This window comes from Neovison vison, chromosome 2 (genome assembly GCF_020171115.1).
Source record: "Neovison vison isolate M4711 chromosome 2, ASM_NN_V1, whole genome shotgun sequence".
NCBI lineage: Eukaryota > Metazoa > Chordata > Mammalia > Carnivora > Mustelidae > Neogale > Neogale vison.
In genome coordinates this window covers 107,504,210-107,526,300 of record NC_058092.1, presented here as the reverse complement: position 1 = coordinate 107,526,300, position 22,091 = coordinate 107,504,210, and the positions used below count along the sequence as shown (strand labels likewise).

Sequence of the window (22,091 nt, the reverse complement as noted above, 5' to 3'; positions counted from 1 at the left end):
GAAGGGAGATGAATCTCGAGGAGGCTGAAACCATTATCGGAGGTAAAAAGAGACAATAAGACCCCAAACAGGAAAAAAAAATGTATTTAATACTTTAACAAAATGCAAAATAAAGTACCCAAGTTAAAAAACATAAATTCCTTTGGTTCAGTAATCACACCACTATATTTACCTTCCAATGGCTACAGACATCATCCCCTCAAAGTGAAATCACACCATCCCCCTCATACTGAAGACATCATGCCAAAACTATCTCACATACCCCACTGCCCAGTGGAACCACAGGCGACTTACAAGAAGCTGGGCTGTGGGGCAGGACGAAGATGGGACCAGTTGGTCTGAAGGGAAAAGGGAGACTCTACACATGCAAAACAAGTCGGTGGGGGAGTTCTCTGCTGGGTCACGATGGGATGAATTATACCCCTGTACATGCTACGTGAGGCTGAGTCCCTTGATACAATCACATAGAAATATAGACAATTTGGCCACCCCAAGCATTCCCAGGGAGGAGAGAAATGAACAAATACAGAGAAGTCAGGAGAGAGTGATGGCAACAAGAGGCAGTTCACAGAATACCAGAGAATATCCAGTTCAGATCTTTAGTTTTACAGATGGGGGCAGATGAGGCCTAGAGAAATGAAGTGTCTCACCAAGAGAGACACAGTTCACGGCAGTCGATATGAGAACTCCATACCTCCTTTCAATAGGAGCAAAAAGAGAACGAGATGGACAGGAAATTGCCGGGTCTCCAAGGCACAGCCCAGAGCAGGGCTCCAACTGCAGTTCTTCGGCCTTTTGGGAAGAGTGCCTGTGGGGTCTTAAGGCTTTCCTGGATGTCTCCTGAACTCTCAAGCACCAGGGGTCTTCTGGGTCTTTCTTGGGTCCCCGTGGTCTGGGACCGAGGGATCCAGAGAAACTGAGAGCCAGGCCAGCTGATCAGGACAAAAGATGATGGTCTCTTAATTGCTCCCCACCGATCTTAGAAAAGTCATCATCAGCTCAGAATACAAAAGTAGCCATCTCGGCCTTGGCTATCATACCTAACTGGGGACAGAAAGAGGTCATGGAGATGGATTCTGTTGAAGGTTGAAAACTGGAAGAGGAGTTTGCAAAGCACACTCTATTTTCTAGCTAGCTGAAAGTAGGTATTCAATCGATAGCTGAATGAATAAGAGCATAAATGAATACACGGAGACAATGAATGGTTCCATGAGAGATACTGGTTCTGTCACAGAGCCTTATGGAGGGGGCGCCTTCTTGAGCTGCTTGCTGGAACTGTGTGGGTATCACACTGTACCCTCAGCAAAGGAAATACAGGAGAGTCAACACAGGTTTGAAGAATTCAATTAATATGATCTGTCTGATTGGTAGAGATCTGGGGAAAAAGCAGGAAGCTATCCCTAAAGCAGCTGTTTTCTTTCACTTCTTTCTTCTCCCCAGCTCACAAACACAGTACACCAGATCCCGGAGCCACAGAGACAGAACAGCCGACACATCTCAAAACATGCATTTGAAGTGGTTCAAGAAACCTCTCTCCATCCTGTGCCCTCCCAGCAATCACTTCGTAGACAGGGAGGCTGTGGTTTACTGTGACTGCGAGATCTGACTGCACTTCTCAAAGATGGCCTCGGCGGAGAGTTTGGGTAACCCCTGATCCAGCGGGCACTCATCCACCAGGCTGTTCATGGGTGTCGGGGGTAGTGGGGGCTCCTCCTCATCTTGACTCAGTCCGGGAAACAGGGAGTTACCCGCCCTGTCCAGTTCCCTGTCGGCCTGCTCCCGGCACACACCCTCTGTCTCCGGCTGCCCGGAAGGGATCCGCATGGATTCAAAATATGCTGACAGGGCCTCCTGGAGCAGAGGGAGAAGTTTCTTCCGAGAGATCTGGGTGTTGCCCTGAAGATAGGCTTGGAGGTGCGGGTGGGCGCTGGGGGCTGGGGTCAGCTTCAGGGATGGAGAATGGGAGCGTTCCAGAACTCCGCAGATCTACAGAGGAGACGGGGCGGGGAGATGGTGCATAAGGTGGGGAAGCAAATAGCTGTGGTTTCCAAGTTAGAGACTTCTTTGACAGAAAAGCATTCTTTTTTTTAAATTAAATCACCCAGAGTTCAGTACTATTGCTTTGAAAAAAAGGCCCATTAGCTAATAATATTTGGAAACAGAAGACGCATTTGAGATCATATATTTCATTTAATTAATAAGTAAACCCAAGCCTGAAAAGATTAAGTATCTTGAGCAAAATCATGTAGATGATGGGAGAGTCTGAATTGCAACCCAGGACCCCAAGCTCCTGACATAGTGTTGTTTCAAGTGCTTAAAAACTGGATGGATCTTGATCCTTAGCTACAATGGGACAAGCATCTAGATTGAGGTCAGGGGCAAGACAGAGGCATAAAAAATGAACAGATCAAAGATTAAAGTGGGGGCAGAAGGTACGCCAGGCACCGTGTGGGGTCTGACCACTTACAGTTATCATCTCATAGAATCGTCACAACTACCTTGTAAGATTGGTATTACCCTCATTTACAGGTAGGGAAACAGAGGCTTAGATGGATTAAGTCACTTGCCTAAGGTCATAGTTTGAATGAAGTAGAGCTAACACTTGAACCCAGAACTACCACCGAAGCCAGTGTTCCAAACCACTCTTTTATATAATTTCTACCATGGGAGGAAGAAGAGAAGGTAGGGGTACACTGTGAGAAGAGGGGTACACTGGGGGAGACTTCCGCTATCTGCACAGCTTCAGAGAACAGCAAAGTGGGGTGTGATGGCGAGAAGGCAAGGACATTTCAGAAGGTGGGGAAGGCCCTTCCCATGGCCCATTCCTTCATGACATGATTAGTAAGAGCCACCATTCGCTGAGTGCTTACTCTGAGCTGAGCAATGCGCTTGCCATGCGACCTTATGTTTAATGATGACATCAGACTAATCAGTGGATAATATTAGCTATGTACAGACTCAGAAGTCAACTGACTTGCTTGAGCCCAAGGAGCAGGTAAGTGGCAAATCTGGGACAGAAAACATGTCTAGCCTTTTAAAACTATAGTTTTTGGGGTACCTGGGTGGCTCAGTCAGTTAAGCATCTGTCTTCAGCTCAGGTGATGATCCTGGGACCCTGGGATCAGCCCCGAATTGAGCTCTCTCTCAGCAGGTGGTCTGGTTCTCCCTCTCCCTCTGCCTGCCACTCCCCCTGCTTGTGTGTGCTCGCTCGCTCGCTCTCTCTCTCTCACATAAATAAATAAAACTGTAGTTCTTCCCACAATGCCAAACTACCTTCCACTGAATGAAATTACATTTGCTTCCAGAAATGACTGAGCCACCCAGGAGTCTCTATAACATGGCTTTTTAATCTTATTTCAAGTTCCTTCTAGACAGGAACTGTGTGTCTAAGTCTCTTTGGAATCTTTCTTTCTCAACAATAGTAAGATTAAGGCTATTCACATTTAGAGAGAATGGGAAAAAGCAAGGAGGGAGGATTCTGGAAAAAGGTCAAGGGACTCCTATATAAGAATATAAGAATCAAGGGGCACCTGGTTGGCTCAGATGGTTAAGCATCTGCCTTTGGGTAAGGTCATGATCTCCATGTCCTGGGATCCAGACCCATGTTGAACCTCATGTCAGGCTCCCAGCTCAGCAGGGAGTCTGCTTCTCCCTTGCCCTCTGCCTCACCCCCGTTTGTGTTCTCTCAAATGAGTAAATATATATATATATATATATATTTATATATATATAAAAGAACCAAGGAGGTCTTCCTTTTTTTTTTTTAAGATTTATTTATTTGAGAGAGAGAGAGAGCAAGTGAGCGCGTGAGTGCACATGCATGGAGAGGGGGGCAGGAGGGAGAATCTCAAGCAGACCCCCCACTGAGCACTGACCAAACCCCCCCACACCCCCCGACCCATGAGGGGCTCCATCCTACAACCCATGAGATCATGACTTGAGTGGAAATCAATAGTCATACAACACACTCAACAGACCTGGCCACCGAGGCGCTTCCCAAGGACAGGTTTTTATAGCACAGGGTGGTGCTTACAAGCAGAGCTCTCTATACAAACCTCAGGCTGGAGAAGAGACAGACTCACCGTCATTCGGAGTGATGCATGGGGACAGAAAATAGCCAGCTGCCGCACTGGCTCATTATGAGTGTTGAAAAAGATAGTCATGGTGACCAAGACATCACAGCTGTGAGCCTGGCAGAAAGCATGGAGATCTGCAATGAGGCCAGACCTCTGCAGAAAGGCCTGAAAGAAAACAAACAGGGCAGCGATAAGGGCTACAGCAGGACCCTCCTTGTCATCAGCAACAAAATATGCTCACAAAGGGTTTCTTCCCATTTTAACCTATGGCTTATACTCCTTAAGAAAGGCATCTCATATTTACTCTGTGTTATCAAAGCAATAGGTAGGACAGGGAGAATATAGGTTTTGGGTTCAGATAGAGTTGGTTTGAAACTCAGTTCTATGACCATTAGCTATATGCTCAAGGAGTTTCTTTAAGCACCTCGGCCTTGAGTTTCTTCATTTGTAAAATGAGGATTAAACCGTTATTAAAAGTGATTGTTTTATTTATTTTTTTAAAAAGTGATTTTTTTCAGCATAACAATATTCATTATTTTTTCACCACACCCAGTGCTCCATGCAATCCGTGCCCTCCTAGCCAAGAGAAACCTAAGGAGATATGATGATTAAATGTAATATGGTATCCTGGATGGGATCTTGGAACAGCAAAAGGATATTAGGCAATGTTGATAATTTTACCACTTAAAATTTTTCACATTTAAATATATTCATTTGGAACAAGATGGGATCGAGAGGGAGACAAACCATAAGAGACTCTTAATCTCACAAAATAAACTGAGGGTTGCCAAGGGGAAGGGGGGTAGGGAGAGGGTGGTTGGGTTATGGACATGGGGGAGTGAGTGCTGTGAAGTGTGTAAACCTGGAGATTCACAGACCTGTACCTTTGGGGCTAATAATACATTATATGTTAATAAAAAAATAAAAAATTATATAAATATTAAAAAAAAAAGTGCTTGTTTTAAAACTTAAAGCACAATCACGTGTGGAACATGCCTAGCATGTACAAGGTTCTCCTGCTCTTGCCATCAAACAAGCAAGGCCTTTGTCTCAGAGGTATTTTTATTCTAAGACAGAACAATGGGGCATACAAATAACAACAGACCGGCCAGCTGTGTCCTTGACTCTTCCTTCTTTGCCAATCTCGACTCTTTCGCAAAGTCTCAGGTAGTATTTTCTCTACTGGATACTACCATCAGCTATTTCAGACCGGGCTTTGCTGACACATTTTTTTTTTTTTTTTAAGATTTTACTTATTTATTTGACACAGAGAGATCATAAGTAGGCAGAGAGGCCAGGCAGAGAGAGAGAGGGGGAAGCAGGCTCCATGCTAAGCAGAGAGCCGGATATGGGGCTTGATCCCAGGACCCTGAGATCATGACCTGAGCCAAAGGCAGAGGCTTAATCCACTGAGCCACCCAGGTGCCCCTGCTGACACTCTTTTTTTTTTTTTTAAAGATTTTATTTATTTGACAGACCGAGATCACAAGTAGGTAGAGAGGCAGACAGAGAGAGGGAAGCAGGCTCTCCGCTGAGCAGAGAGCCCGATGCGGGACTCGATCCCAGGACCCGAGATCATGACCTGAGCCGAAGGCAGCGACTCAACCACTGAGCCACCCAGGCTCCCTGCTGACACATTTCTAATGTGTTGATTTGTGTTGATTTGTACTGTGTCAATTTATTTAGCAAGCCTTTTCTGTTCTTTTTTTTTTTAAAGATTTCATTTATTTATTTGTCAGAGAGAGAGGGGAGAGAGCAAGCACAGGCAGACAGAATGGCAGGCAGAGGCTGAGGCAGAGGGAGAAGCAGGCTCCCCGACAAGCAAGGAGCCCGATGTGGGACTCGATCCCATGACGCCAGGACCATGACCTGAGCCGAAGGCAGCTGCTTAACCAACTGAGCCACCCAGGCATCCCAAGCCTTTTCTGTTCTTATGTTTGTTTCTCAAATGAGGCAGCAAGGGAAGAGACCTGGCTTTCTTGTCTTATTGAATTTATTTAGTATTTTTACATAGTTTTTAGTAGAAAGCTGTACAGATGATGAAGGAATGTGTTCAGATCAGGTTGTCAAATGATTTAAATCAATATGACATAGAACCAGCAATAAAATACCATTATCAAAGTTATATTCAGTCACCCATTCAACAAAATTTACTGAGCACCCACTGTTGCCAGGTACTGTCAAAGGTGCTAGAGATACAGCAGAAACAAAAGAGACAGGGTCCCACCTCTGGTGGAGCTGATAAACTACCAGAGGAATATAAGTAATAAACAAGGAAACCACAAAATTGATTACTTCAGTCCATTAAATGCTATGAACAAAATTCAGAAATTAAGAGATTTTTTTTTTTTAAAGATTTTTTATTTATTTATTTGACAGACAGAGATCACAAGTAGGCAGAGAGGCAGGCAGAGAGAGAGAGAGAGAGAGGAAAGAAGGCTCTCCGCTCAGCAGAGAGCCCCATGCGGGACTCGATCCCAGGACCCTGGGATCATGACCTGAGCTGAAGGCAGCGGCTTAACCCACTGAGCCACCCAGGCGCCCCAGAAATTAAGAGATTTTTGAGCACAGAGGATATTATGTCAGTAATAGCAGTCAGGAAAAACTTCTTCTTCTTTTTTTTTTTAAACAACTTTTTTTTTCTTTTTTTCTTTTAAAGATTTTATTTATTTATTTGATAGAGATCACAAGCAGGCAGAGAGGCAGGCAGAGAGAGAGGAGGAAGCAGGCTCCCCACTGAGCAGAGAGCCCGATGCGGGGCTCGATCCCAGGACCCTGGGACCATGACCTGAGCCAAAGGCAGAGGCTTTAACCCACTAAGCCACCCAGGCGCCCCAGGAAAAACTTCTTAAAAGAGGGGACATCTGAATTAAGATCTGAGTGATAAGAAAGAGCCAGCTCTGCAAAGGGAAGAGCCAGTGCAAAGGCCCTGAAATGGGAATGAGCTTAACGGTTCCAGGGCACAGAAAGAAAATTAGTGTGGCTGCAGCACTGTGAGTGCAGGAGTGGGGCTGGAAGGAGATGAGGACAGAGAGAGAGATGAAGGCCAGAACAAGGAGGGCCCCGTAAACCATACCAGTGCCTTTAGACTCTATTTGGAATGCAAAGAGGGATGCCGAGGTGGCTCAGTCGTTAAGCTAAGCATCTGCCTTCAGCTCAGGTCATAATCCCAGAGTCCTGGGATTGAGTCCCACATCGGGCTCCCTGCTCAGCAGGAAGCCTGCTTCTCCCTCCCTCTCTGCCTGCTGCTCCCCGACTGTGTGTGCTCTTTCTCTCTCTCTCATAAATAAATAAATAAATAAATAATCTTTAAAAAAAAAAAAAAAAAGGAATGCAATGAAAAGGCAGCAGAGGGAGAGGGCTGATTTAACTGACTTACATCTTTTTTATTTTGTGTTTGGTTTTTTTTTTTGGACTTACATCTTATAGAGATCACTCTGGCTGCTGTGGGGAACATGGTTTGCAGGGTGCAAAAGCAGAAAAATCACTATGCAGCCTATCACGATGGTGTAGTGAGGGGTCATGGACTGTTGGAGTGACAGCAGACATGACAAAAGGTACACAGGTATGAGATACATTACGGAGGAGAGCCAGGAGTGAGGGGCAAGGTTGCACATATAATTGAGGGCTTTCTCTCCCCACCCACACCTCCACCTTGCTCTTACCTCCAAATCCATATATATTGCACTAATGGCCACCTTGGTGCCTTGTCGGAAGATGGTCTTCTGGTCCTTTCTCAGCATCTGCTCAGTGGTCAGTCCTAGACAATGGATGTGAGACCAGAGGTCAAATAAGAGAGCCCAGGATCCCCTGACCAGGAAGGTGAGGACACCAAGTTGGGTCAAGGATGAGGAAAAACATAGCCCCTTTTTGGAGGCAATAGGAAGATAACCAAGAATGTAAATTACATAATAAAAAATTATTTTAGGGACGCCTGGGTGGCTCAGTTGGTTAAGCAGCTGCCTTCGGCTCAGGTCATGATCCCAGCATCCTGGTATCGAGTCCCACATCGGGCTCCTTGCTCGGCGGGGAGCCTGCTTCTCCCTCTGCCTCTGCCTGCGACTCTGTCTGCCTGTGCTCGCTCGCTCTCCCTCTCTCTCTGACAAATAAATAAATAAAATCTTTTAAAAAAATTATTTTAAATAACTAAGTCACAATAGTTGCTGTTTCCCCTTTCTTCACAGTTTTAACTTTCTACAAGTACATGTGGTACTTTTTTTTTTTTTTTATGTCAACAGGTGGTATCTGGGCAAAAAAAAAGTTTTTTTGTTCTCCTCCTTTGTCCTTTGTATATTCACCCTCAATGTTTCTTCTACTTCCCTAAACAATCATCTAGATCTCATTCAGATAATTTAGTATTCCTTCAGCAGATTTTACTTATATACCTATATTCCCTGATTAGACTAGAAACCTGACAATCTTTTTTTTTTTGAAGATTTTATTTATTTATTTAAAAGACAGAGATCACAAGTAGGCAGAGAGGCAGGCAGAGAGAGAGGGGGAAACAGGCTCCCCGCTGAGCAGAGAGCCCGATGTGCGGCTCTATCCCAGGACCTTGGGATCATGACCTGAGCTGAATGCAGAGGTTTTAACCCACTAAGCCACCCAGGAGCCCCAAAACCTGACAATCTTATATATTCCTCCTATTCCTACCCAGGATAGAACAACCTAGTAAATGATTGGTAAGTTCATGATCAGACTTACATACTACCTTGGTTCTCTCTGCCATAAAGCTTAAATCATTATGCATACTCTGGAATTGTTTCAATGGTGTTCAAGAATACAATGAACAATCAGGGTGCCTGGGTGGCTCAGTTGGTTAAGCAGCAGACTCTGGATTCTGGCTTAGGTCATGATCTCAGGGTCATGAGATTGAGCCCATGTTGGGCTCTGTGCTGAGCATGGAGCCTGCTCAGGATTTTCTCTTTCCCTCTGTGCCGCTCCCTGCCAACTCTGCATGCTCTCTGTCTCTCTAAAAAAAAAGTACAATGGGGGTGCCTGGGTAGCTCAGTGGGTTAAAGCCTCTGCCTTTGGCTCAGGTCATGATCCCATGGTCCTGGGATAGTGGGCCGCATCTGGCTCTCTGCTCAGCAGGGCACCTGCTTCCCTTCCTCTCTCTCTGCCTACTTGTGATATCTGTCAAATAAATAAATAAAATCTTTAAAAAAGTACAATGAACAAGTCTTGCCCATCTGTTTTCTCACGTGGAAGGGAGAGAAGTCAGTTTACTGTTTCACACCTGATACATCAAACTTTGCCTTTTGTAGAGAGTCAAAGATGTCATTTCTCTTGGGCAGATCTGGGAAGAGGGCCTCCAGTTTCTCCACATATTTGCTGTCTTTTGGGGTTGCCTTTCCAACTTTCACGTCCATGTTGACACAGTCCAGGATGATTGTTCCTGTAGAGACAAGACAGAACTCAAATCCTATGGCCTTCCATTCACGACCTCTAGAACACACATAACCCTCGAACCAGATGGACATAATACAGAGAAGACCATGTGGCAAACTCACTGAAAATGAAACAAGAAACTGGGACTATGTCTTGAGTAAGACTTCCCAAATCCAAACTAAAATGTAAGCAGGAAAACGGTGAAAAGGCAGAAAGGGTGCCTTTTAGGGTCCCAATAATTGGAGATCTTGAAACCAAGTCAGAGAGAGATGACCTCCCTTCTGTAGGCCAAATTCCATTAAAGAAACTTAGAAGTTGGAATAGAGTCTCACATCAGGCTCCCTGCTCAGTGGAGAGTCTACTTCTCCCTCTCCCCTTGCTTGTGCTCTCTCTGACAAATAAAATCTTTAAAAAGGGGGCACCTGGGTGGCTCAGTGGGTTAAAGCCTCTGCCTTCAGCTCAGGTCATGATCCCAGGGTCCTGGGATTGAGCCCCGCATTGGGCTCTCGGCTCAGCAGAGATTAAATAAATAAATAAATAAAATCTTTAAAAAGAAAGAAAGAATGAATGAATGAGGATCCAGACTTTAAAAAAAAAAAAAAGAAAATAGGCCTTTCTACTCTCCTAAACCAAAAGCCACCCTCACCATGCAGAAGGGCTGCAGTTTGCCCGTCCAAAATCTCTGGCGCCCCCTGCAGGATTCTCTCAGTCACCAGGGTAGCGCAGGACCCCACCAGCTCAACGCAAACGTGGCAGGGAGGGCAGTGTTTCTGCTCGATGGGCCGATGGTCTAGCACCTCTACCACTGCCTCCTCTAGGGCTGCATCACTTCTGTGGGGGGGAAAGAGAAAGAAAGATAGGTAGGGGCACTCCAGCCGGTTCTAACCAAATCTCCACCTCACCCATGAAGGAAAATGCACATCTTGGGCAAACCACAGGGAACTTTGGGCACTTCCACCTCTGCCTCACTGATCTCAATTCTTTTCTTTCATGCTGTAACTGAAGTCATCTTTAAATAGTGTGTAAGTGAATTTGGTGAAGTATCAGCCACAAGTATCTTATCCATGTATCTGATGCCCTTCGCAGTTTTCTTTCTGACTGACACCCTTGACATCCAATCTCTCATTTAAATCTCTCCTGTCATCTCAATTCACTTAATACCCAAATTCCATACAGTTCACCAGATTCTATGGCTTCTATCCCCATCCCCCCACCATGGCTCTGCTACTGCCTTATTCTAGACCCTCAATATCTCTCACCCAGATATTCCAATAGTTTTCCTAACCAAAGACCTACTCCCAATCTTGGACACCCGCCCTTGGCCACAAAGCAGCTGAAGCTGCTTGGCCACAAAGCAGCTGAATGATCATTTAAAAAATGCAGATTTGATTCTGTTAGGATCTGGAATAAATATAACTCACAATAGTCCCCCACTACCCTAACACCAAGTCTAGTCTCCTTGGCAGGGCCTACAGGGTCTCCACCATCTGGTCCCCACTGACCTCACTGGTCTCACCTCTTCATCTATCCTACTTCTCTGTCACATTTTATGCTCCAGTCAGGCAAAACAAATTCCAGTTCTCCCATTCACTATGCTATTTCATGCCTGCCTGGCTTTGCTCATATTAATTCCTTTCTCCGCCTGGATGCTCTTCCTAACTACTTTGCCTCCCCACTCCAGGAGCAAACACTCAAGAATGAGATCAAGGGTCAATTCTCTTAGGAAACCTTTCCTCACACCCTCCACTCCCCTTGAGTACATTTAACTACCCCATCCTTCATGCACCTCTTGTCCTCTATAGTGTCGGTTATCATACACCTCTAATACCCATCACAATACAACTAATGAGATATTGCCTTATGTAGGAAATAATTAAAAAATTAAAAATAGAGTTGCAGGCATTATTCAAAGGCTTCTACTACAATAAATCTGCCACAAAATAATGATACCAAAGGCAGATTTAAATGATTTGAGTTCTCCTTCAGTTTGACCTCTCCATGTTTCTATTTCTTTTTGTTTACTTGCATAACTGAAGAACTAACAGTATTTTCTGTATCTGATATGACCTAGCAATCACAAGTAGCCTGCGAGATCCCCAAGAGAAGAAATTCTTTCTTCCTCTCTTTATTTCTTACTCATCAGAACTCAACATGGCACATGATAAATATCGGCTTAACTTCCTTCTACTTACTTGGGTAAGACATGATGGTCAACAAGGATAAGGGTGAGTTGGCCAGCTTGGTGCAAGGCATGGAGGTCGATCTCATCCCGGAAAATCAAGAGGGACTCTGGAATGTTAATCTTCTGAAGGAAGAAGACATTGTCACCACGTAGAGGTAGCTCAGCACGATTTATATTTAAGACTGGCACAAAGACTTCCTCAGCCTCTGTCGTCTGGATAAGGAAAGTGAAAAGAACACGTTTGGGGATAAACAGGAAAAATGTTTGGGGGTAAATGGGAAAAATAACAAGATTATTGGGACTAAAGGAGATGTGATCTTGGGTAAGTCACTGCCTTTTTCAAAGCCACAATTACCCAGTTGATAAAAATAAAAGGACAACTCTTGCCCTCTCTCCTTCTTAGCATAACATGAAGGTCAACAAGAAAACTCATGGAAAAGACCTAGTTCTAGATGTTGCAGAGAAGGGATTATCAGTCTTCGAGACCTGACCTGGGCATGACATCACTGGTACCCAGAAGAATTCAATAATCAACTGCTGAATATTGCTTTATGATTTATAAATTCTTCAAAATACTTCTATTCATTTGATCCTCCTAGCAACACTGCAAAATAGTATCATTTCAGTTTCTACAGATGGTAACCTAAGACTCCACAAAGTTAAGGAATTTAACTGACCCAAGACTAAATAGTGTTAAGTCGCAGAGTTGGGTCTTGTATCCAGATCTTTTCATTCTAAGGGACTCTGTCACTAAGGACTCACCTTTGCCAGGTAAAAAGCCAGGGCAAGAGCTGACACCATGGAGTCCAAATCACAGGCTTCATTTCCCAGCACAACGTGTAGCGGCCGGGACTCCTGGTGAGGAAAGAGAATGGGACACTAGAAGCATCTCTATTTCCATTTACCTTACATGAGAGCAGGGCTTCACACACCTTTTTTTTTTTTTAATTAATTTATTTATTTGACAGACAGAGATCACAAGTAGGCAAAGGCAGGCAGAGAGAGAGAAGGGGAAGCAGGCTCCCAGCTGAGCAGAGAGCTTGATGTAGGGCTCAATCCCAGGACCCTGGGATCATGACCTGAACCCACTGAGCCACCCAGATGCCCCACACACCTCTTCTCACTGATCCTCACAGAGGAGGTAGACCAGATAATCTTACAGGTCCTCATTTCATGGATGAGGATATTGACTAGCTGAGAGGACAGCCAAGTTCAGCTAAGTTTAAGCATTCCACCTGCACCCCATAAGTAGAAGAGTGCCCTTTCTTCTACTACACCGTCTCCTTGATTGTCAACTTAAAAAAAGAACAGCAATAAATAATTCTCTAACTTCTTACGCTTCTTTGGGCACTGGAGAACTCAAAGGTAGAGCAGTTGAGGTAGCTGACGTATTCAAGCCATTAACAACCCAATTTGTTTTTTGTTCCCCAACCCCTGACATTTTCAAAATAGGGAAAAGCATCCTTATAGTTCTGAATCCTAAGAGGTGAAGAGCTCTTGAAAATAAAGGTAAAAATAAAATCTAGTCTAGTCATCTAGCCCATGAAAACTCCCCCAACCCAGAGAAGCCACACTGATAACAACCAGATACAACCAACACTCTCACTACCCAGAACCCAGACACTTTTCCCCAGCAGGTTCAGATTAAAATAAGAACACTTGGGGAGCCTGGGTGGCTCAGTGGGTTAAAGCCTCTACCTTCGGCTCAGGTCATGATCTCAGGGTCCTGGGAGAGAGCCCCGAGTCAGGCTATCTGCTCAGTGGGGAGCCTGCTTCCCTTCCTCTCTCTCTGCCTACTTGTGATCTCTGTCTGTCGAATGATTAAATAAAATCTTAAAAACAAACAAAACAAAACAAAACAAAACAGAACAGAACAAGAACACTTGCTAGTGCTGGAACTTTTATTTATTTATTTTTAAAAGATTTATTTATTTGACAGACAGAGATCAACAAGTAGTATTTATTTATTTTTTAAAGGGCATTTATTTATTTATTTATTTTAAGATTTTATTTATCCACTTGACAGAGAGAGAGATCACAAGTAGGCAGAGAGGCAGGCAGAGAGTCAGGAGGAAGCAGGCTCCCTGCTGAGCAGAGAGCCCCATGTGGGGCTCAATCCCAGGACCCTGAGATCATGACCTGAACTGAAGGCAGAGGCCTAAGGTAGATACTTTTAAGAATTATTATTTCAGGGGGCGGCTGGGTGGCTCAGTCATTAAGTGTCTGCCTTCAGCTCAGGTTATGGTCCCAGGATACTGGGATCAAGCTCCACATCAGGCTCCCCTCTTCAGCGGGAAGCCTGCTTCTCCCTCTTGCACTCCCCTGCTTGTGTTCCTGCTCTTGCTTTCTCTCTCTCTCTCTCTATCAAATAAATAAATAAAATCTTAAAAAAATATATATCTCTTTAGGGGCACCTGGGTGGGTGGGTTAAGCCTGGGTCAGTGGGTTAAGCCTCTGCCTTCGGCTCAGGTTGTGATATCTGGTTCCTGGGATTGAGCCCCACATGGGGCTCTCTGCTCAGCGGGGAGCCTGCTTCCCCCTCTCTCTCTGCCTGCCTCTCTGCCTACTTGTGATCATCTCTCTCTCTGTGTCAAAAATAAATAAATAAATATATATATATATATGAATTATTATTTCAGGGAGGCCTGGGTGGTTCAGTCGGTTGGCCGTCTACCTTCGGCTCAGGTCTTGATCTCAGGGATTGAGACCCACATTGGGCTCCCTGCTCAGTGGTGAGTCTGCCTCTCCCTCTGCCTGTTGCTTCCTCCGCTTGTGCTCAACTCTCTCTGACAAAGAAATAAATACAAATCTTAAAAAAAAAAAAAAAGGAATTATTATTTCATTCCAGGAATGAGCGTTCTGCCAGATACAATGAGACCATAAAGTCCATGGCTCAGCTTAGGGCACAAGAATTCTCTCTTACTTTCGAACTTCTATTTCAGCCGCCCTCTGACAAAAGAAGGGGTAAGAGACAAAATGAGACATACCAGTTATAGCAGAGTCTCCTAATTTTAGTACTATTGGCATTTTGGACTGGATCATCCTTTGCTGCGGGTGGGGGCTGCCCTGTGCAAGCGAGGGTGTTTGGCAGCATCCCGATTCTACCCACTAGATGCCAGGAGCAATCTCAGGCATGACAATAAAAAATGTCTCCATATTTGCCAAATATTCCAGGGGTGGAGGGGGAGGGGCAGGCAAAAATCACTACCAGCTGAACACTACTGGGTTACAGACAGGTGAAAATCCAAACACTCTGCTTCAATCAGGAAAGATTTGCTAGAAGCAAGAGTTTCAAAAAGTAGGAAAGGGGTTCAGGGGAGCAAAACAGCAATGAATGGTTATCAAGTAATGTGCTATAGGAGGAAAGGGAATCTAAGCGAACCTAGAATCATTTTGCCTATTTGGCTGTTACCCACTCCTCTCCCTCCCCCAGAAAGCTACAGCCAGAAAGGGATAATTTTACAAGACCTCTGGTGACATAAATTGCCCTATCTAGTGACTAGACAGGTTTTTTTTTTAAGCTTTATTTATTTAAGTAATTTATATACCCAACATGGTGCTCAAACTCACAACCCAGAGATCAAGAGTGAGAGGCACTTCAACTCTGCCAGCCACGCACCCCAAGTTTTTTTGTTTTAAGCTACCTTTTGCGCGTCTCTGACTCCCAACACCCCAGAGAAGTACGAAATGCAGAGGTTACCTGTTGAGGTTTTGCTGAAAGGACCTCTGGGGAAAGTGTGTCCTTTGGTTCTTCCCTGCACCCATTTCTCCAAGGCACCTCATAAGTGGTAGCCCACACTCACTCATACTGAACAGGAGGGGAGAGCAGAGGTTCTTCCCCAACATTAAACTCTTTTCCTATATAATATGAGAATTCAGTCCTATGGTAACTCCACTAACTCACAAGTCCTCCTTCTGGTACAAGAGAAAGCAGCCCCCGCCCCCCCATTCCCTGGATATCAAGAACTGCCCAGATGTCTATGGACCCAAGGGACAACAAAGCAGTTGAGGTGAGTGGCTGCAGAGATAAGGAGCTCACTGAAGTGGTAAGACGGGCACCATGGTCCCTAGAAAGGGAACCGTATTATAGACACGCGTGGCCATACGGTTCTGACTCTGGAGAAGAAAGGGATGTGGAACGGCGGGAAGGCCGAGCAAGCGGGACAGACCTAGTGCTAGACCCCCAAAGGAACTTTCCAAAACTCACTCCCATTAGGGCTGGTTCAGCTGAATCAGGACAAGTCAGATGCCCAGCACAGAGAGAAGGCTAAGCAGAAAAGCAGAAAGAAGGGACCACAGACAACCAACTCTGAGGAGAAAGGGAATCCATGGGAAGGTGAACAACTAACCCCTTGCTCAGGCAAGCCAAGAGAACAGCCAAAAGAAATGAATACAAGAGGAATCCTCTGGCACTTTTGCCACATCTTGGAAGAGGACTGAGCAGGTGACTGTGGTGGCCTTCCTTTCGCCATCAGGGTCCACCGTCACCCCAGTCTGTCCAGTCTATGCATCACCCACAAGACATGCTGTGCAGATCCCCAGCTCTGCCCTTCAAGCTCTTTGTTCTTCTGTCAGAAAGCAGCAGAACTGTCATTTGAAGATATCACAGACTAGGGTTGAATCCTGGCTCTGCTGCTGCTGCTGCTACTGCTTCTAAAGATTTCATGTATTTATTTGACAGAGAGAGAGAGAAAACACAAGCAGTGGGGAGTGGCAGAGGGGGAGGGAAAAGCACACTCCCCATTGAGCAGGGAGCCCAATTCAGGGCTCGATCCCGGAACACTGGGATCATGACCCGTGCAGACACCCAAATGACAGAGCCACCCAGGTCCACACTGCTCCCCCCACGTCCAGCTCTGCTTCTTACTTGCTGTGGGATTTGGGCCTCTCTAAGCTTCATTTTTTGGTTTTATTTTTAAATTTATTATTCTTTTTATTTTTTTTTAAGATTTTTTTTATTTATTTGACAGAGAGAGATCACAAGTAGTCAGAGAGGCAGGTGGGGGGGGGGAGCAGGCTCCCCGCTGAGCAGAGAGCTGGAGGCAGGGCTTGATCCCAGGACCCTGAGATCATGACCTGAGCCGAAGGCAGAGGCTTAACCCACTGAGCCACCCAGGCACCCCATCATTTTTGGTTTTAAAAATGGTCGTACTGGGGCGCCTGGGTGGCTCAGTGGGTTGAGCCGCTGCCTTCGGCTTGGGTCGTGATCTCGGGGTCCTGGGATCGAGTCCCGCGTCGGGCTCTCTGCTCAGCGGGGAGCCTGCTTCCTCCTCTCTCTCTCTGCCTGCCTCTCTGCCTACTTGTGATCTGTCAAATAAATAAATAAAATCTTAAAAAAAAAAAAATGGTCGTACTGGGCGCCTGGGTGGCTCAGTGGGTTAAGCCGCTGCCTTCGGCTCAGGTCATGATCTCAGGGTCCTGGGATGGAGTCCCGCATCGGGCTCTCTGCTCGGCGGGGAGCCTGCTTCCCTCTCTCTCTCTCTGCCTGCCTCTCTGCCTACTTGTGATTTCTCTCTGTCAGATAAATAAATAAAATCTTTAAAAAAAAAATGGTCGTACTGTAACCAATTTCATGAAGTTGTTCTGAGGATTAAATGTGATAACCCAGAAGTGCCTACTCTGTGGTTGGAAAGATGAGCTAGCTTCCATCTTCTTTCTCTACCTGTCCCTCCTGGTCCATGCATGCCACCTAAAGCCCCTGACTCTGTGTTGCCTTCCCTGACCACCCGCACCATAGCAATCCTCTTCCTCCAGACCTCCAGCTGCCAGCACTTGTGGCTCTCATATGGAACTCGCTATCTTTTCGTGGGCATGTGTCTTAATCTTTAAACATAGTTTATGACTCTGGTGACTGAACACTCTGCTGCTCAAAGAGGGACACTTTGCGAATGAAAAGGGGTGCAATTATCCGTTATGCGTGAACAAACTGAAACTCTCCTGGGCTGCCCACTTATAAAATACCCTTCTCCTCTTCATGTAGGAAGAACACAGGTTAACTCTTAAACCCCACCCCCACCCTATCCTCCACCAGCTGACAGCACAAACCAAACAGCCTCGCTTTTTTTTTTTTACTGTCAGAGGAAGAGCGGAGGGCAGATCCAGCTATACTTAGAGCATGAGGAAACCTGAGCTGCCAATGGAAGAAATACAATCTGAGAGCCCCAAGTAAATATAAACTTTTCTGCCTAACGAACAAAGAAACCAACAAACAAAAAAATACACCCAAACCCCCTAGTCACAATGACTAGATCCTAAGGCTCTTTGTGATCTCAGTGCGGGGAGTGAGGATGGGCTCCACTTGCCTTCTGAAGCCGAATATGATCTTGTGCCTCTTCTACGAAATAGTTAATGAGAGAGGGGAAAAAAGGAGACAGGGAGCCAGAACCAGAGAAGCCCTCCCAGCACAGAAAATGGAAAGGACTGTGGTGTCTGAAGAAGAGCCAGCCACTCCTGATTCCTGCCTTCTGCCTGCCTTCTGCATTGAGCAGTGTAGACAACACAGATTATCTGAGGGCTGCTGGATGAACGCTTTGCCTACATTTGAAGGCGGCTCCACCCTGAAGCAAAGGTTTTCCCCCACTAGTAGTGAAAGATGAGTCACCATGAATAGGACATTTAGTTAAACAGGATTTCTTCTAAATGGAACATCCTACTATCTTTATGGCAGAGGCTGTGGAAAATTTATCTGGTATCAGATGCCAGAGGAAAAAAATATATCAACAGGAGAGTTGGCTGGTTATAAGCTGTCTCTATCCTGTGTAAAAGTCAAGCACCCACATTTCCCGAAAAGTTTAACATAGCTTAACGGAAACACTCAAACTTTTAACAGAGTCTCTGTCTAAATTGTGTCTTTCTTTACACAAGAAACAACTGTCTTTCTTTACACAAGAAACAACAGTACAGCCTCTGGGGACTGGATGAGGAGAAGAAAAAAAGATCTTGTTCTTTTTAATTTCGGATCTTCTTTGTATTTAAGTTTTTTCACTGTGTGTATTTACCATTTCTACAATTAAAAGCTAGCTAAATCGTTGGCCATCGCCTGTATGTCTTGCCACCAGTTCCTCTACTAACAGTCCTAGAGTTCGATTTTCTTATTTCTCCCAGCCCTACCTAGGCCGTGTGAAAAGATCTCCAAGATACAACTTCACCATCACAAATTTGGAAAAAAGAAATATCTAGGGGCGCCTGGGTGGCTCAGTGGGTTAAAGCCTCTGCCTTCAGCTCAGGTCATGATCTCAGGGTCCTGGGATCGAGCCCCGCATCGGGCTCTCTGCTCAGCGGGGAGCCTGCTTCCTCCTCTCTCTCTGCCTGCCTCTCTGCCTACTTGTGATCTCTGTCTGTCAAATAAATCAATAAAAAAATTTTAAAAAAAAGTGTTTAAAGAAATATCTAGATTTTGCTCCTTAGGAGATGAATTCGGCCAAAAAAAAGGGGGGGGGTCAGGATACCACCAATACTGGAAAAACCCAGTATTTTTCAGCTTCAGACTGCTGTAGGAGATATGCTATTAGCCTGGAGGGACTCAAAAGCGTAGATGCTGAAGGATGGATGCATGCAATGAAAGGCTATTTGGTGAGGTTTTGGGTCCAAGGGCTCTTTACCAAATGGTGGAAAGGAGACCCATCATTTGGGTTACTGTTGGGAGGGGGGGAATTCCACTGCTTAGCACTCAGAAGACTGCCACAAAGAATCTACACTGGTCCTTCAATGACCTCCCTACAGTGGAAATCACAGGTAATGAAACAAACTGGCTCCAAATTGCTCTATGCTGGGGTGCCTGGGTGGCTCAGTCGTTAAACCCCCACCTTCGGCTCAAGTCATGATCCATCCCTGCATCTGGCTCTCCCTCTCCCACTCCTCCTGTCTGTATTCCCTCTCTCACTGTCACTCTATGTCAAATAAATTTTTAAAAACCTTTAAAAACAAAACAAATTGCCCTATGCATTAAATCAATGTTCCCCAAAACTGCATCTCATAAGGAAAAATTCGGTGCAACTGGTAATATTAAAATGGTCCTTTGCCCACCCAGGCGCCCCTAGGATTTGTTAAAGACCAGGATTTATCCACCAGGGTAATTTGCAGGGTTTAAGACACTTCAAAAGGGAGCACCTGGGTGGCTTGGTTGTTAAAACCTCTGCCTCTCGCTCAGGTCATGATCTCAGGGTCCTGAGATCGAGCCTGCATGGGCTCCCTGCTCAGTGGGGAGTCTGCTTCCCCCTCTCTGCCCGCCTCTCTGCCTACTTGTGATCTCTCTCTGTGTGTCAAATAAATAAATAAATAAATAAATAAAATCTTTAAAAAAAAAAAAGCCACTTCAAAAGGAAAGCATAGTCAACCATTTGTCTAGGTCTCCACATGGGCAGTGTCACTTGAAGTAGAGGGCCAGGTGACCTCCTAGAGCCTCGCTCTGGTCAGCTTTTTGCTGCTAACTGTAAAGAGCCTAATGCCTGATCAGTCCGCATGGCTGGGAGATTCCAACTAGCTTACAGTACCAAAAATAAGCCAAAATAAGTACCCAAAATAAGTCAAGCTTATAGTTTTGTTTTGTTTTGTTTTTAAGCTTATAGTTTTGATTCCAAACACACTTCGCGCTTATCCTTTCCAGGCAGGGGATTCTTACATAATTTAAGTGCGTTAAGGCCAAGGAAGAAAACTGGAGGCAAAGGAATGCAAGTTTGGGGTCAACAATAGGTATGCCTGCAATACTGAGCATGTTTAGCTTAAAAATAGATTTAAAGTAAAACATCATGATTTTCTAATCTAGAAGGAGTTCGGCCCGCCGGACGGAAACAGCTCTTCTGAGGTAGTAAGGCCGTGGGCAAAGGTTCTCTCGCACCCCCGGGTCTCACCTGGAGGCCAAAGGGCCAAAGAGGGCGGGTAAGCGGCGAACTGAAAGAGGGGCGGGGAGAAAAGGATAAATAAACCTAGCGCGGCACGACAGGCGGTGGCACGGCCCTCCACCTTTTGACGGAACTGACCAGGCGACCGCGAGCAGAGGCTCAGACACAGGTCCCAGATCCACGATTCCTCCTCCCAGCTCTAGGAGAGACCCCAAAGGCAGAAGCCAAAAACGGGGAGACTGAGCAGCATTCCCCTCAGCTAGGTTCTCTTGCCTCACTCCCCCGACCCCAAGCCTGATCTGATCCCAAGCCCCCACCCCACAATGCGGTGTTCCCTCCCTACACACCATCGGGGCTCCCCAGATTCCGTATTTTCTTTCTAGACCTCATGCTTCATTCCTTACGATCACAGACTGGGATTCGTTACCTGCAGAGCGGCTCGACAACCCTGCAGGTAGTCCTCCATGGTGAAGTCCCGGGTGTGCCACCGCCCCTGGCCGTAGAGAGGTTACCAGGCGAATGCGCCCCGCCCGGGGACTCAGGGGCTAGGGGCGAAAGTCAGGAGGCGGGACTCGAACCCGTCACACAGCTATTCTGTCCCAACCCCCCGGAGGAAGTGCGTAATCCGGCACTCCTGGAGTGCGACGTCGCCCCGCCCGCATTGGCGGAGGCGGAGCTCTGCGCCCAAAGACTCACGGGACCCCCTTCCCAGACGCGCGAAGAGGGGCTTGGCGCAGGGTGTCCTGGGAAACGTAGTCCAGGAGTTCCGAAAAGGCCCCAAGAGTGGAGGGAAGGAGAATTTTTTGAGATTACTCATTTGACAGAGAAATATATATGTGTCACAGTAACCTGTGTTTGTGGCATCTGAACTTTCACTCTCGAGTTAGGTTAAGTATAGCATCTTTCTGTAAAGTACATCGAGCATCTGGTTGGCATCTTAAATTACAAAAGGCAGAAATAGTTCTTAGTCTTCCTTTCTCGAATTCTCTCTTTTACCATACTGACTCATTGCCCCCAATTTTTTGCTGACCATGTTATAAAAACATTAGAATAATCTTTGACTCCTCTTCTTTACCTAATACTTAACGGTCTCTGGCCAATTATTGCTGCTACTTCCTTTACAACTCAGTAGCCTGTTTGTCTATAGCCCCGGCAAATCTCTTTTCCTTTTTCCCGGACCATTGTAACCTGGGGTTTTTTGCTCAAACTGCCCTTTCAGCCTTCAGAGTTGCTTGAAGTTTCATCCTGCCGCAGCCCTGTAAGTCAAGTTAGGAGGGCCCTTCAGAATGTAGAGCTGGGTTCCAACCTCCCTTAACTGCCAGCTTCCAGCCCCACGGTAGTGCAGAGTAGTGAAAAGAAGTGTGCTGTCATCATTAAATGCCCCCTCTCTTATTGATCCATCCCTTTATTTCTTACTGCCAGCTTTTCTGGCTCCCCTCTCTCCTGCCGCAAGAACTAGAAGGAGGTGACAGATGGGAAGCAGGCCTGTGCTGGTGGGAACAAGGACCAGAGCAGAAGGGTTTGGGATCTCCTGCTTATTCAGCTAGTTCTCTCCCTGCTGCCTCTCTTCCCAGAGCCTGAGGAGTCTTCCAAACTTTCTGC

At 45.8% G+C, this 22,091-nt stretch overlaps 1 protein-coding gene across 1 annotated transcript; it reads right to left on the bottom strand.

Annotated features, from left to right (window-relative positions):
* Positions 1-70: 70 nt before the first annotated feature.
* PRUNE1 (prune exopolyphosphatase 1) lies at positions 71-21,082 on the bottom strand. The gene is made up of 8 exons (XM_044239185.1): positions 20,917-21,082; positions 12,412-12,504; positions 11,660-11,862; positions 10,114-10,298; positions 9,316-9,474; positions 7,742-7,836; positions 4,083-4,241; positions 71-1,986 (listed from the first exon to the last, which is right to left on the bottom strand). The coding sequence occupies exons 1-8, from the start codon at positions 20,953-20,955 to the stop codon at positions 1,585-1,587; spliced, it is 1,335 nt and encodes a 444-aa protein (XP_044095120.1). The 5' UTR covers positions 20,956-21,082; the 3' UTR covers positions 71-1,584.
* Positions 21,083-22,091: the final 1,009 nt, after the last annotated feature.